The 15,798-nt window shown below is 45.3% G+C and overlaps 2 protein-coding genes across 3 annotated transcripts in view; both read left to right on the forward strand.

Moving 5' to 3' along the window:
- The window catches only part of RNF185 (ring finger protein 185), a 37,399-nt gene extending 35,210 nt beyond the window's left edge, over positions 1–2,189 (forward strand). For both annotated transcript variants that reach the window (XM_032883456.1, XM_032883455.1), the window contains exon 7: positions 793–2,189. In XM_032883456.1, the coding sequence (XP_032739347.1) occupies positions 793–890 (98 nt within the window). In that variant the 3' untranslated portion in view covers positions 891–2,189. The remainder of the gene's footprint in view (positions 1–792) is intronic.
- Positions 2,190–7,195: 5,006 nt separating this feature from the next.
- Positions 7,196–15,798, forward strand: part of LIMK2 (LIM domain kinase 2) — a 58,835-nt gene continuing 50,232 nt past the window's right edge. Inside the window, exon 1 of the mRNA XM_032883448.1 lies at positions 7,196–7,322. Coding sequence (XP_032739339.1) covers positions 7,307–7,322 — 16 coding nt within the window. The 5' untranslated portion in view covers positions 7,196–7,306. The remainder of the gene's footprint in view (positions 7,323–15,798) is intronic.

Genomic DNA, 15,798 nt, shown 5'->3' on the forward strand with positions numbered 1-15,798 from the left:
TGTGGTGTGGAAGGGATCAGTGTGTGGTTCCTGGTCAGGAGCTTGTGCTCTTAGGAACAGAAACCTATTTCTGGGTCATCCCAGGAATTTTCCTCACCCCCTATCCTGGTGCTTGGCACATTGCAGGCAATCAGTGCAAGTCTTTGTTGACTGACACCCTGCATGAATCATCAGAGCACCTACCTGGGGAGTAGTACAGCCCCAGGAGATCTTGGAATGCCCTTCTTTACTTCCTCTACCTCAAAGGTTTCTCCTTCCTTTATGCATTTTCCTCAAAGGAGACCCCAAAGGGCAGGGTGTGCTCTGCCCTGAAGGAGGGACAGGGCACTATGGAGGCAGCAAGAACCCTTGGCAGCTTGCTTCCCTTCTTGCTTCAGGGCACACCCTGGGTTCCTTAGGTAAAGAGAGTTCTGCAGTCGGGTGGACTCTGGATCCCTTTATCTCCTTGCCAGGATCACAGTTTTCCTTTGTCACATTTGATAAAACTTGCCCATTCTGGATATAGATTTCTTACTCTCCTTTCCCCAATGTCTGGACAGCTACATAGTAGCTTTTCTCAAAGCAGGGAGGAGTGGAAGCCTAGCTCTGCCCCTAGTTTGCTGTGTGATAGGCAAGACAAGTCATTTTACTTGTCTGGGCTCTATTTCCCCTCCTCTGGAAAAGGAAGACACTCTATGTGGAGCTCCCTGTAAGGAGATGAAGATTGATGCTGTCAACTTCTGGCCCAGTTGGGTAGCAGTGTGCACAGCTGCAGCGTTCTGACAGCCTCTCTTTTCCCTCCTGTCTCTGCAGCTGTCCCTGGAACACCCCAGTATGTGGATGAGCAGTTCCTGTCACGCCTCTTCCTGTTTGTGGCCCTAGTGATCATGTTCTGGCTCCTGATTGCCTAATGCTGGGCTCCCAGCCTACATCCATGGCAGGGCCTCTGGACTGGTGACATGCCACACCCACTCTCGATGTTTGGCTTCCTGGCTAATCCTGACCCCTGGAATCGGTGGCGTCAGTAACACATCAAGGAGTTTTGCTTCTCCATCAGAGCGTAGGGACTCAAGACCAGTTGTCAAGGACTTCAGAGTATGGCCACTGCTGTAAACACCCTGCTATAACCTCAGTCCTTGGCATTGAATCATCTCTCATGAGTTACACCCTCCAGTCCTGTTCCAGCCAGCTCAGCAGGTCCTGACTCTGCACAAGGAAGAGGCAGGAAGAGAGAAACTGTCAGTACAATTTCACCTGAGTTTGATACTAGGAAAACAAAGGGATGAACCAAATAGAAACTTTGTTTCATCTCTTTAAATACCCCTTGGTAAGTGGCCTCCCCAAATCAGTGGACTCCTCATATAGAGGTTCCCCCCCATATTCCACTGCTCCTCTGCCCTATCTCCTCCTCCTGAGTAGAAATGCAAGAAATTGCTGTTCTGTGACGATCATAATTGCAGCAGCTAAAGCTGGACTCATTTCATGAATTAATCAGAGATCCAAAGATCTTGTATTGGCTCTGAGCCATGCCCAGTCTCTTTGGCTCCAGAGAGTGGCTTGAATGATCTCCTGGTTTCTTGGAGTAGATTATCCCCAGAGACATGTGGCTTTAGTCACAGATTTCCCATCATCTTTCCCTCCCAAAGTATGCACATCTGCCAGAGGACCCACAGTGGAGACTACTGTTGAAGCTGGGACCGACTGCTGCTCATTAGGAAAGACCTGCCAGTGGGACTCTGGTGGGATTTGGAGCTCTGCTGCAGGAACAGCTGAACAAGCAGCCCTGTCCCCAAGGCTACAGAAGCTCTGGGTGCATCCAGTGGAATGCTTTGTCAAGTCAGCTCAGCTGCATGTTGAAGACCATCTTCCCAGAAGCCAGATTGTCCTTTATGAAGGAGGCAGGAATGGGGAGACCCACATGTGACCCTGGTTTTGGTATGGTTTGGGTGGATACCCCTGAAAACTCCTTGCATGTGTGCTAAAGCCAGAGAAGCATGAAACTGCGGAGCAGGCAACTCCTGATGATTTCTAAAGCCAAGCAGCAGGGCTTAAGAAGCTTGGCATGATGATATGGTGTGGTCTTCCCCAGGAAATTTCCAGGGGGAATCACCTTCCCAAGCCCTTGACTTGTTTTTTTCCATTTCATAATTTTTTTCCTCAGAATCTGATTGAGGGAGTGATTCCAGGCAGGAGGACAGTTTAATTGTAGAATGGTTTGTGCTCTGCTGGTGGGACCACTTCCTAGAAATCCAGTCTCTTCCAGGAGATTCCAGGGATGGAGGGAGATGGACATCTTTTGGAGGTCTCTCTATCACTTTTTCATCCGCAGTGCTCCTGGCTCACCTGCAGCCAGAGCCAACAAGTGGTAGAAAGCCCCATCTAATGGTTTTTTCCAGAGGTGGCTCTGCATAGCATGTGGAAACCAAGACCTTGAGGAAGATGAGAGAGGTCCTCCTGTCCTCTCCACAGGCCCCACCCCTTCCCCTCCGTACCTGTCAGTACCAGATTTCAGTGTTTAATCAGACAAAATGTAAGTATTGAATAGGTGGTTGGTTTGCCAAATTCATTTGGTAGGACTAAGCCACCAGCTTTACAGTGTCCCTGATGGATTTTAAACCTTGGGATACCCACCTACGAGTGCTTTTTTTTCCTCTTTAATCACCTCCTGGAAATCCCCAAAGTTGGGAAAGTTGCGGGGAGGGAGATGTCCTGAATTCTCAGCACAAGTGAATTGGTGGGATCTCTCAGTCTGGTAGCCCCACCTAGTGGTGAGAGAGAGGACTTCCGTCAGATGGGCCCAACCAGAAATGGGTTTCCAGAAAGAAGAAAGGTTAAAAAAGAAGGGTTGTGGATAGGAAGAGAAATCACTTGGACTCTAACAAAGTAGTAAGAGAAGTCCACCAGCAAAGGCATCCCAGGAACCTGTAAGCAAAGCCAGGTTTGTCATGTGCCCTTTGATTTTGAACTTTCTAGGTCCCCACTCAGCTTCTATTGGGAGCTAAAGCAGGAGAGCCAACTTGGGACTGCTGGCCCAGCCCCAACAGGAAACCCCCTTCCCACCACCCCTCTGCAGGTTCACCACCTTGCCCTTCTACCAAGGCGGTTTTCCTTTCTTTTGTGTGTTGTCTATGTTCTTGGCCTCCACCCCCTTCTGCCACCTTTGTGGATTAGGACCAGGTCCCACCCACAGTCAGAAAATGACGCCATGTACAGTGGCACACCTTGACCAGTCACTAATTTTCACTGTTGTGAAAGTGATTTGATTTAGAATTAAACAAATGGTTTTACATTACTGTGAGTTGTGGACTTGTCTGTGTAAGGGGATGGGGTGGGGCATGGATGGGATGGGGAGTAGTCACACTGGTCCGGCCTCTGAGAAACAGCCCTGCGTACATGAGAATGTCACATTGAGGAGCAAAGGCTCAGGTAGCCATCGATAATTAGAGATGAGAAGTGCTTCATACACAGCCCTGCCCAAGGTGTGACCCATCTGACGGTCCTGGTCCTGACAAGTGTATGGAATTCCTAAGCTTGCAGGCTGCCATGATGGAGCTTAGCTTGTGGATAGTCAGAACGTTGAGGACAATGTGAGGTTATTCAGTGTCTGCATCTCCACGTGTTCTGCAAGGGGGCAGGTGGGCCCCTGGCCAAGCCCTCTATCTAGAGCAGTGGCTGTGCAATTTCCTGAGGTTCCTCAGTAGCACAGTATGAGATGGAAAATAGGTTACAAACCTGGCCTGCCTCAGGCTCCCCAGCACACCAGAGCTGTTGGTCACCCTTTGAAAAGGTCTCTTTTCTCCTTCTCTTCCACTTTGACCTAAGAGTTATCAAGTTGAATAGCACCAAGATTGGTAGGAAATGCGAAGGTGAGGGATTTCCAAGAACTTCTGAGCCCGATAAGGAATGGAAAACAAAACCTACACTGAAGTAGAGCAGGACAGTTAAGCCTCTATGTACCAATGAGCCAACCCCAATAATCATCAACTTGTGTCCAATCCTGTTTCATCCCCACCCTCACACTGCTTCCTCTCTCCTGCCTGGACTATTTTGAAGGGAATCCTAGTCCTATGCCATCTATTAGATATTTTATTTTTTCATTAAGTATTTTAAATACGCATCTCAGTGGTAAGGATTTTTTTAAAACATAACCAAAATACTATTTAATGTACCTTAAAAAATTAACAATAATTCCTAAATGTCATCATATATCTAATCATTGCTCAAGTCTTCCTAGTTGTCTCAACTTTTTTGTTCAGTTTGCTTGCACTGAGATCCAAATCAGATCCATACCCTGGTATCAGATTTCTCTTCAGTCTCTCTTACAGCCATACGTTCCCTCTTTTCTTTTTCTTGCAGTTTATCTGTTAAAGAAACCAGTTCATTTGTTCTGTTGATTTTTCCCACAGCTTCAGTGTTTTGCTACATGTATCACTGGTGTTAAGAAGCTCCTCCTCCTCTTATATTTCCTATAAATTGGTTGTTAGATCCAGAAGCTTGACCAGATTCAGGCTTGTTTTTTGGTATAACTATGTCATAAATGGTAGTGTATACTTCTTGTTGCATCATTTCAGGAAGCACATAATGCCTGGTAGTCCCTCTTTGTGATGTTAACAGCCTGTCCTGACCATTGTCTAAAAATAGCACTGTCCAACAGAATTTTCTGCCATGATGGAGATGTTCTCTATCTGCATTGTCCAACACAGTAACCACTAGGCACAAGTAGCTAGCAAGCACATGAAACATGGACAGTGGACTGAGGAACTTAATTTTCAGTTCTATTTCATTTTAACTTAAATAGCCCCTTGTGGCTAATGGGGCTATCAGTGTGGATTTTGATTAATTTACAGGGTTTGTAAAATTACATAATTGAAAATAATGTGTTAAGCATTTAGAGACGAGTGCATTTCTGGGTAGAGTAGGGCAATAAAATTACAGAGAACATGGAGGGGTTATAGGAATGGCAGAGTGGTACAAGGGCAGAATGTATTCAGGAAAAAGAGTTCTGGAGTGAAGAAAGTAGGGAGAGAAGGCTGCAAAGTGAGATGTAGTTCACTCATGAGGGTCTGGTTTGGCCTTTATTTTGTTGGCAACAAGGAGCTATTGAAGGTTTTTGAGAGGCAGAGTCTGAACCTTAAGGTGGTTTTCAAAGTGTCCAGGTTCTCATTTCTATAGGTCCAAAGAGTTGACTGTGAATCCGTCAGCAGGATCTGGCCTCAGGGACTGACCAAACTATGGTCAGGTAATCAAACTGAACTGGTGACTTGGGCACTAGAAACCCCCATCTTCTCCCTACCCAGGACTTTTCTGTCCTCCAGAAGTTCCCCTCAAGTTCACAAGTGATTTGGGACTATTCTCTGGATCTATATTGGAACGCTATCTCTTGGTTGTACCATTTCTACAGATTACTTTCTTTCTTTACATTTCAATTTGTGTTTCTCAAAAAATACCTAAATTTACTTGGAGGGAACTAGGGGGAGTTGGTTATCCCTGCATTCACTGTTAGGGAACACCTGGAGGCTGGAGGTGGGAAGGAAGTGGAATGAGAAAGTTAGGAGGGAGAAGAGACAGACCTGTGTTGCTATGGGGCAGAGAAAGGGGCCAAACAGGGGTCTTGATTCCCAGGCTGTCAGTGCCTGTGAGCCTGGGAACACAGCATGACGTCTTTGCATGTATAGGATGAATAAAATCCCTGCTTTCTTTATGCTAGCCACAGGTGGCTTGTCAGGGTCCCCTGGAACCCTGTCACTTTAATTCAACACAATCCCGTGGCTGTTATAATCAGAGATTTCCTCAAACTGTAAAAACCAACCACTGGAGGTTCCCAGGAATTAAAGGAAGTCAGGCACATCCCCTCCTCAGCACTTTCTCCCCCTCAGCACTTTCTCCACACTCAGGACTTCAGGAGCCACCTGCCACACCCAGAGGAGAACCAACTGACCTGCATCCGGTTTGGATTATAGAGGGCAGGAAGAAAGAGAATTGTGCTCACCTTTGCTTACTCAAGTGCTGGAACTAGATACAGCAGGATTGAACTTTGTCCTTGGTAGGGGCATCATGATCCATTTCCTTGAGCCCCATCCCTGCCTCTTCCTGGTCATTTGGACACTTTTCCCATGACCTAAATCCAGTTAGAGGAAATGACAGCTGCCAAACATCCAGTACCAGAGAATTAGATGGGAGGGACTGCAGGTCCAGCTGATGTAGTCCATCCTTTGTCACGTGGAAGACCCCAATTCCTTACTAAGCCCAATGAAGGGAAGTGGTTCTCAAGATCCCTCAGCCAGCTAACAGCTGCCAGGAACCAGTCTGCTGTTCTAACTCCTTTTCCACTGCTCTCTCCACAAAGAGGATCCAGCAGGGCAAATCCACTCCACAAGTGTTTCCTTTGGTCTACATGGCTTAAAAAATTTCCAAATATTACCAACATTTAAAAAGTGGGAAAATTCACCTAAATACCTGGAGTTTTGGCTTATCTTGAAAAACTGGAAGATCTGGTGTGCTGGATTCATTTATATACCTATTTGGCTTCAAGAAGGATCTGCCCCTGGAATGCTGGTTGCACCACCTTCATACCAAATTTGACCTAGAGATTGTCTACTGGGTGCCAGTTTACTCATAGTGGCGCAGATAAGTGGCTTCTCTGAGCTGGAAGCTTCTAAGAAAAGTCCACCCTCAGTCTCCTAAGTTTTGTGGGGTATCTTCTCCATATTCATTTTTTTAGTTTTTTATTTTTAAGCCATCTCTACACCCAACGTGGGGTTTCAAATTTACAACCCTGAGATCAAGAGTCACATGCTCTACTGACTCAGCCAGTCGGGCATCCCTTCATACATATTCTTGACCCCAAACACTGTACTGGAAAGAGCTTTTGCCTGGGAGTTAGGAGACCTGGATTCCTATCTCACTTCTGCTTCTAATGAGCTGAGTCAAACTTGTTCCCTCGGGTCCTAGCCTGCCCGCATCTGTAAAATGGGCTGAAGGTCCTCTGATGAGACCTCCAGGGAGTCCTGAGGACTCTCCTGAGGAGCCAGCTCAGGGCCTCTGACAATCACCTTTACCAGCTCCGCGCGGGTCGCAGTAGGAGGCGTCAGGGTCCCCACAGAGCCCGAGCCAGGGGGCGGGGCCTGGCCCCGGGGGCGGGGCGGGGCGGGGTGTCGGCGGGCGGACCCCGGTGCCAGGTGCGGTTTGGTCCTCCCCGGGCGCCGTAGGCGATGCATCCTGCTTGCGCCCGGGGCTGAGTTCCTCCCGCGCCTGAAGCGGCTGGCTGCGGGATCTGAGAGGAGCGGCTGCGGTCCCCGCCACTTCCCCATTTCCGCGTCCCGGGACCATGGCCGCGCAGGCGGGTAAGGAAGGGCCTCCCCGTCCTGTCCCGCCGTTATCTCGGAAGTCCGGGCCCAAGACGCCTGAGGGGAGCTGGCAGCCTCGGAGGTTTCGGGCTGAGTGGACTCCCGTGGGTTCCCGCTCTTTAGCAGAATTAGGGGGAGTGAGCATAACACTCCGCGAGGAGGTTGTGGGGCTTCGAGAATTGGGGGGCCGGAGACAGAAGGCTCCAAGGAGCAGGCGGGTTGGGAGGCTCTCTGAGAGTTGAGGTCTCTGAAGGAAAGGATGCTGGCTCTGTCAGGGGGCCAGCTTTTCTTGTGGATCTGGTGACCACAAGCGCTCAAATTAAAACTCTAAGAAAGCTGGGGGTCTGGGTTCCCTTGGCGTGAGGGATATGTGGAATATGGGGAGGGCGGGATCTTCAGGGTTCGGGGCAGTTATAAGGGTATAGAGAGTTACCCTGGTTTCTGCGTTTTCTGTGGAAAATGGAGGACAGTATGACTTCTCTGACCGGATCCAAGGCTTCTCGCCGATATCTTGGTGCCTGTGACCCCTAATCCTTTGCCGGAACCCGGAGCGTGAGCTCCCTTGGCGTTTAGGAAACGGATTAGAGGTTAGAGTTTGGAGCATTATTCCTGGGGAATGTAGGCCCCGTGGGGTTCTGGGGCCTCCATGGGAACTGGGTCCTCCTTTGGCCTCTCTGAGACAAGAGAGAAATGTGGCCAAACCCCTCTTGGAAGGAAGAGTTGTCCAGAGGTGAATGGTCGCTTTAGAGTTAGGTTAGCCAGGCCTGCAATCCCTTCCCAGTCACCTCACACACCACCTTACAGCTTCCTGCCCTTCTGGCCTGTCCTCCCTACACCAGGACTTTCTGTTGGCTATGTTTCCCAGCCACCTGTGTGGGTGGCCTAGCCTCTAGGTCGACCCCGGTCAGCTTCTAGAAGATTTCTAGAGGTGGCAGGAGGGAATGGTGGAGGAGGGAGGCTGTCTTGGATATCTGCCCCCACTTCCTGGCTTTCAGCTTGTGGACAGTCACTTCCTCCATCCTGAATACAAGGACCAGGCCACCAGTGGGTCACACTTCCTCACCATGGAAGCATGGGATTTTTCTTCTCATTCTTGATAATAGGCTTCTGGAGCAAGAGGGCTGGGGTATAAATATCCCCTGTCCCTTTCTCAGATTTTTTTTTATCTTCCAGAGTTCTTCAGCTCAAATGATTTCCAGTGACTTTTCTAACCTCTGTGTACATTCCCTGTTTTGAACCTTGATTCACAGAAACTTGTAAAAGATCCTAGAGGGTGATAGTGTTTATTAGATGCTCTGAGTGAACCAAAAGCTTTCTAGAGGTATTAAAGTGTCTAGGTGCATTAGTTTAGACATTTGTCCGTAAAAATATTTGTTGGATACTTCTGTGCCATGCACTTAACTACATGAGTAATATAATGGGCTATAATGGACTATATATACTACTATAAAGTAGTATAATGGACACAGTCCTTGCCTTTGTGGTGGTTACAGTTCTAGAAACAGATAGTAAAATAATTGAGGTAACAATGGAAATAAATGCTATAATAATTGAGATAAACAATGGAGGTAAATGCTGTAAGAGTAAGGGATTGGAGAATGAATAAAGCAAATTTATGCTGGTCCTTGAGGATAAGTAGAAATTAGTCCAACAAAGAAAGGGCAAAGAACATTCCAAGTAGATGTAACAGCATAAAAAGCTGCCTTCGAAGAGTTGAGAGTAGGCCAATATGACTTTTTTTTTTTTATGTGTGGGGAGACTCAGGCTCAGAAATGACTTGTTCAAGGTTCTGTAGCCAAATAAATGGCAGTGGTCAGAGTTCATATTTTCCAACTTCAAATTCAGTGCTTTGTCCTCTCACAAACACCAGAATCCTTTATTATCACAAACACCAGAATGAGGTTGTCCCGTGGAGTCAGAGAAGGAAGTGGGGTTTAAACTTTTACTTGTTCTTTCTAAACTGTTCCAAGAATACTCAGATTCCTGTGTAACGGGAGAATCAACAACAAAGAAACCAAATATTTACTGAGTACCTGTGATGTCTAAGGCACTGAGCTGGGCCATGTTTTACCTTTTATAAATTTTAACAGATGCTAGAGCCAGGAGAGACTTGAGATAATGTAACTCTCCTTGTTTTACATGTGAAGAAACCCAGGGAGAAAAGTGGATTTGTCAAGGGTCACTCAACTAATGGTAGAGACAGGGCTAACCTAGGATTTCTCCTCCAGTGCTCTTTCTGATACTCTAGCTGCTTGAGGTAAAGAGTCTGGCACACAAAAAGTCCGTAATAAATATTTGTGGAAATGAATAATATGTGGTTTGTCCCTTTCACTCTCTCTCTCTGTCAAATTAAATATCTTAAAGAAAGAAAGAAAGAAAGCCTGTATGTGATAACATTATAGAATTTCAAAGGCAGGGGAGAACTCTATTCATACATCTATCCCAACAAATATATATTGAATTCATACTATGTGCCAAGCATTTCTAGGCCCTGGTGGGATCAGCAGGAAACTAAACAGACCAAATCCCTTCCTTAATGGAGAGTATGTTCTGGTGGGAGAGATAGACAATATGTAAATATATGAATATTAAACATCAGTGATAAATGCTCCAAAGAGAAAGAAAGTAGGATAAAGTTATAGGGATAGTGGGAGGTCAGGGAAGACTCCCTGGTTATTGACATCTAAGCGAGAAATGAAGCAAGGGAGTGAGCTATTTGGATATCTGTGGGAGGAACGTTTTAGGCAGAGGGAATAAAAGGGAATGAGGCATGGCCCTGAGCCAGGAATGTGCTTGGCATGTTTGAAGAAAAGCAAGATATCCAGGGTGGCTACCAGATCTGGTCAGGAAATGCTGACCAAAATTTGAGGTAAAATTTGTGAAGTGTTAGGTAGATTAAAAGTGGTGTGGAGGGTGGAGTGGGGTATGATATCCTGGTAGGGAAGAAACTGGAAGTAGGATGCATAGCTGGGCAAGTTTCAAGGTTTTCACAAGGGATAGTGAATTGATACATGTGGTAGAGGCTAGAATGCACAAATGGGGAAATTATAGGAAGTGAAAGATAAAGCTGAGAGGGTAGGTAAAGCCAGACTGTGCAGGGTTTAATGCTAGACTTGTGGAATTTGTAGAGACCATACGTTTAGAGGCTGGGAGAGTCATGATGTATTTTATTTTTAGACTATAAATCTGACATTGGTGGGCATGATGGATTGGACAAGGCTGAGGAAGGCATTAATCTGGAGGTGGGTACAGTGGGCCCTGAGCTTAGGTGTTAGTGACAGGAATGGGGAAGAAGGCACAGACCATAGGAATTACCTCATGTTGGGCAGGGCAGGGTGACTTGGATGCCGTGGATATGGGATGGAGGGAGCAACATAGGGTCCAAGAGGACCACAAAGTTTTAAAGCTAAAAAGAAACCCATCATGTTCAAAGGGCTCTGTTAGGTTTTCCATGTCTTCTGGAGGCTGAGCTGATTACCATTGCAGAGCTGGCTTTTGATCAGTGCAAACCTGGAAAGGGCTAGGGTTCAGGGGCATATTAGGAAGGGATGTTGTATAACTTTGGCATTTCAGTGAGAGGACCTGGAGTTCTAGGATTCTACAAGCCTGTCAACTTTCTCACTCTTAACCTTTGTTTATATAGTAACAAGAATTAGACTCTTTTGACCTATTAATATATACCCAGCAGGAGCTAGAACATGAAACCATTGCCTAGTTCTATTAGAGTATTCCTTGAGCATCTACCTTGGCATTTTATCGTCAAGTCTTTCTGCCTGTAATTTCTTTATTCTAGGAAAGAAAATCTAAAATATAGTTAAACACATAGACTTTGGAGTTAGCAGACCTGGGTCTAAACCCAGCTCTAACACTTGTTAGTTGAGCTTTTCAGCTTCATCTTCATTAAATGGGAATAGTAATAGTCCTTCAGTATGAGTCTTCATCTTACAGGATCTTTATATTCTATTAATTCATGCTCACATGTGCTTAGGACATCATTGTCCAGTTATAAGGACTCAAAAGTAGTTGGTTTTTTCCCCATATCATTGACAATGGGTAGTGAACTGCTATTTGGGAACATATTAATTGGTTAACCAGTTCTCTGATAAGAAAATGCCTTCCCCCAGATAAGAAAATGCCTATTCATTCACAGTTAAGGAGACTTATGGTTGGAAAGGAGAACCTGAGCGCTAGAAAGCCACAGGAACCATCTGTCTCATTTGTTTCTCTACCAAGTATCTTATTACTCTACCAAGTTTGTGCTGCTCTCAGCACCTAGTTTGTCCCTCTCTGACATGTGTTATTTCTGTACACATCCTTGTCTCTTACACTCCATGACTACTCACCAAGACATGACCTAGTCTTTGTCTTGCACACGGGCACATAGAAAACGTTTGTTGAATTTGTTTTGAAAACATTTCCTACAGATCTTAGAGGTTAGTGTAATTCAACTCAACCCTTTCCCTAGCGAACTCTCTAGATATACATGAAGGAAAAAAAGAAAAGCTTTCAGTTGCCAGCTAAGTGCCAGGCCCCGCAGGAGGTATTTTCACAACCATTAAGTATTTCTCTTCATCTTCTTGGTAATCCTGTAAGGTAGGTGGTTATCCTCTTTTTAAAGATTAAGGGACAAGTTCAGAGAGGTTTAATAATTTGCCCAAAGACACAGAACCAGGTTTTAAACCTAGGTCTAGCTCCTGCTCTTCTTCTTGACCCTTACAAAGTTTTCCTAATAAAATAGAAGGCAGATGGAAACAACAGCAAGAATGAAACCTTCTGAGATGTCTGTGTATGTGTCTTAAGCTAAAAAATAAGTGTCCCCCAGTTTGGTGTCACCAACTCAGAGCTAGAAGGAATAATTTGATCCCTCCTTTTATGAAGGAGGAATATAAGGTTTGGAGAAGTCTAGAAGCTCCTTTAAAAATCATCTAATCCTTGCCGGGGTGGGGGGGCCGGGGGGGATGGGGAGGTGGGGGGGGTAGGAAGCGAGTGGTGGGGTTATGGACATTGGGGAAGGTATGTGCTATGGTGAGTGCTGTGAAGTGTGTAAACCTGGTGATTCACAGACCTGTACCCCTGGGGCTAATAATACACTATATGTTAATAAAAAAAAATCTATTTTTTTTTTCCATAGACACTTGGTAATAGTTGGTAAGCTAGTGACGAGGAAAACCCTTTGGGATATAAAGGAGAGTATCTAGAGGAATGTTAATCATACTGTTAGTCTTGTTGGTACTCACTTCATTAAGGTGTGATCTTTTCCCTTTTGGTTGATCCCTACCAGTTGCTGCCCTGCCCTTCTGCTTCCTGCTTTATCCTGGGACAAGTGGGATTTATACACCTGACCTGCCAGTTCCCAGGGAGCACAGCAGTTACCATACAAGTTGTTTTGTGCTGCACTGAACTGGCTGGGTTTTGTTCCTGGTTCTCATTGTCTAGTGGAACATGAGAAGCATCAAAGATTTTTCTCAAATGAAAGGATTGGGTCTGTGCATGTTGGTTCAGGCTAGGCTTTATGGTCTCATGAGCTTTCAGTACCTGGAATTTTCACCACTTTGAAGTCTGAAAAGGGCTAGTTTGCAGAAACCCAGTTCTTAGACCAAGATTAAGGTGAACGTTAGTGTCTTGTGAGAAATGCGCTGGCACTGAGCTGGGGTACCAGGCTGAGCCCTTCCACTGAATAACTGTGTAGTCTTAAGCAAGTCCTAACTTGTCTGAGGCTGCATACGATAATAAAAATGCAACTGGTCTGGTAGTTTCAGAACTTGGATTTGAGCCCCTCTTGGACCAGCTTTCTGATGGTTAGGCAACTCAAGTTTCCTTCTTCAAATCCATTTTTCTTTCAAAAAAATAGAAAGACTGGACTAGAGTAGATGATTTTTAAGGGCCCTTCTAGCCTTACCTTCCTGTCATCCTACTGCCTGCCCCAGTGGATTCAGAGATTATTTGAGGGCCACATCACCAATTATTAAGGTGGGAGAGAGAAGTGTGTATAAGCTGAATATATGTATGTATTTTTTAACTAAATATATTTTATGCCAGGACTCAAAAGATCTTGAAGGTGAGAACCTTAGTAATGAGCCATTTATTGTAATTCTCACCCTCTTTGCATTGCACACATATAACTTCTTAAAAGCAACAAATTGCAATAAGAACTGTGAAATTTTCTGATTATTAAACTCCTAATAAGGGTCCCTTATTGTTTTGAGGCTGCTGGGACATTTAATTTGTCAAACTCCTTTTCTGGCCTCTGACAATCACTAGGCACGGTTGATAAGTCTGCAAATATGAGAAGTAAATATTGTAGAAGTAGAGGGTGAAGGTCCTGGTGCAATGAGGTATTTTCCTAGATGAAATATTTTCCAGGCAGACTGGACTCTGGATTGGTCTTTCACTGGGCCTCACAGTAATCTCCAGGACTTTGTATTATTATATTTCTCTTGCATTCCTTAGAATAAAGGTCGTAAAAGGGTTGGGGCACCTGACTGGCTCAGTTGGGGGAGGATGCAGGTCTTGATCTTAGGGTTGTGAGTTTGAGCCCCACGTTGGGTATAGAGCCTACTTTAAAAAAACAAAGTTGTAAGAGAGTTAAGATCATCAACTTTCAGGGCTGTAGAGAGCTGAAGAAGCCAAGAGTTTTCTTTTAAAGAGTATCTGGGCTTGAGAAGCTGAAGGCTTTGGGTGAATATTCTTGCTCAGGTGCTTTTTTTTTTTTTAAGATTTTATTTATTTACTTGACAGACAGAGATCACAAGTAGGCAGAGAGGCAGGCAGAGAGGGGGAAGCAGACTCCCTGCTGAGCAGAGAGCCTGATGCGGGACTCGATCCCAGGACCCTGAGATCATGACCTGAGCTGAAGGCAGAGGCTTAAAACCACTGAGCCACCCAGGTGCCCCTCTTGCTCAGGTACTTACCTGAAAAACAGTGTGAATGCTCAACAGAAAAACTGAGGCCTGTGCATCTACATGTGACTTTACCCGTAGGTAGTTAACCTGAGAGCCCGAACCCTTATAAATGGAATCATTCCTCTGACTATTGAAGTTTATCTTTGGAAATTACCTTTAGAGTTGGCAGTTGGTCCAGCTTTTCAGTTGGATTTGCCACATAAAGGAGTGTCTGTTCTGCATCAGGTTTTATGCTAGGCTCAGGAGATTTGAAGATGATCAAGTTGCAGCCTTTATCCCTTAGATCTAGGAGTGGGGATGGAGAACAGAGAGAGGGAGGGAATGAAACATAATGAACTATAATCACAAAACAAATGATATAAAGCAGGTATAGAAAAAGTGAAAGAAGTCCCCCTCTGGGGGACCATCAAAGAAGGATAGAAGTTTAAGGAAAGAGACAGTAAAGTATCTTAAACACCCAATAGCTTGAGATGTGAATGTCAGTATGCAAGAACAAGAATGTGTGCAGCAGAAACAGAAAATAGATCAAGATGTGATTAGTGGGGTGCCTGGGTGGTGGCCTCTGCCTTGGGCTCGGGTCATGGTCTCAGGGTCCTGGGATCGAGGCCCACATCAGGCTCTCTGCTCAGCAGGGAGCCTGCTTCCCCTTCTCTCTTTGCCTGCCTCTCTGCCTACTTGTGATCTCTCTTTCTGTCATGTAAATAAATAAAATCTTTAAAAAAAAAAAAAAACGATGTGATTAGAGCATCCCTTTGTAACGGATGTGAGAAATAAAGGTTCTTTGGAGCCACGTTGTAGAGGGCCATTCATTCCTTTAATATTAGACTACACCCTTCTCTCATACCCTCCTGGTTCCACCTTCCAAATGTCTCTCCAGTCCTTTCCTGTCCTTCACCACAGCTTGAGTTCAGGTCTTTCACTTCTTTTCCTGTCTACAGCACAGTCTTAGCTGGCTCACCCAGACTTCCCAGTGTCTGCAGAAGAAAGGCTCAACTGTTTCATATGTCTATCCTATTCCATCTCTCAGAAAATGTGCGCTTTCTGTTATCTCTACCACTACTCCCTTCTCCATTGGCTCCTTCTAGTTATCATTTATATTAGTTCAAGTCTTTCCCATTTAAAAAAAAAAAATCTGGACCCTGTTTTCTTCTTGAGCTACCACCCTTCTCCCCTTTACAGCTACACATATTAAAAAGTTATCTACACATCACTGCCCTCATTTCCTCACTTCCCACTTACTGCGATCTGACTTCCGCCCCCACCATTTCTCTGAAACTGTCTCACTGAGGGTCAAAGTGACCACTTATTGCTAAATTGAATGGACACACTTTAGTCATTCTTTCAGCAAATATTTATTCCATGCCAACTATGTGTCGTGTTGGGAAAGAGCAGCAAATGAGAAAGAGATTTAACCTAGATATATCTTTTTAAAGATTTTACCTATTCTTTTGACAGAGAGAGAGAGAACACAAGGAGGGGAAGTGACAGGCAGAGGGAGAGGGAGAAGTAGGCGCCTCACTGAGCAGACAGCTTGAGGTGGAGCTCAATCCCAGGACCCTGGGAGCATGACC

The sequence above is a fragment of the Lontra canadensis genome, unplaced genomic scaffold (genome assembly GCF_010015895.1).
Source record: "Lontra canadensis isolate GAN:19392208 unplaced genomic scaffold, GSC_riverotter_1.0 scaffold87, whole genome shotgun sequence".
NCBI lineage: Eukaryota > Metazoa > Chordata > Mammalia > Carnivora > Mustelidae > Lontra > Lontra canadensis.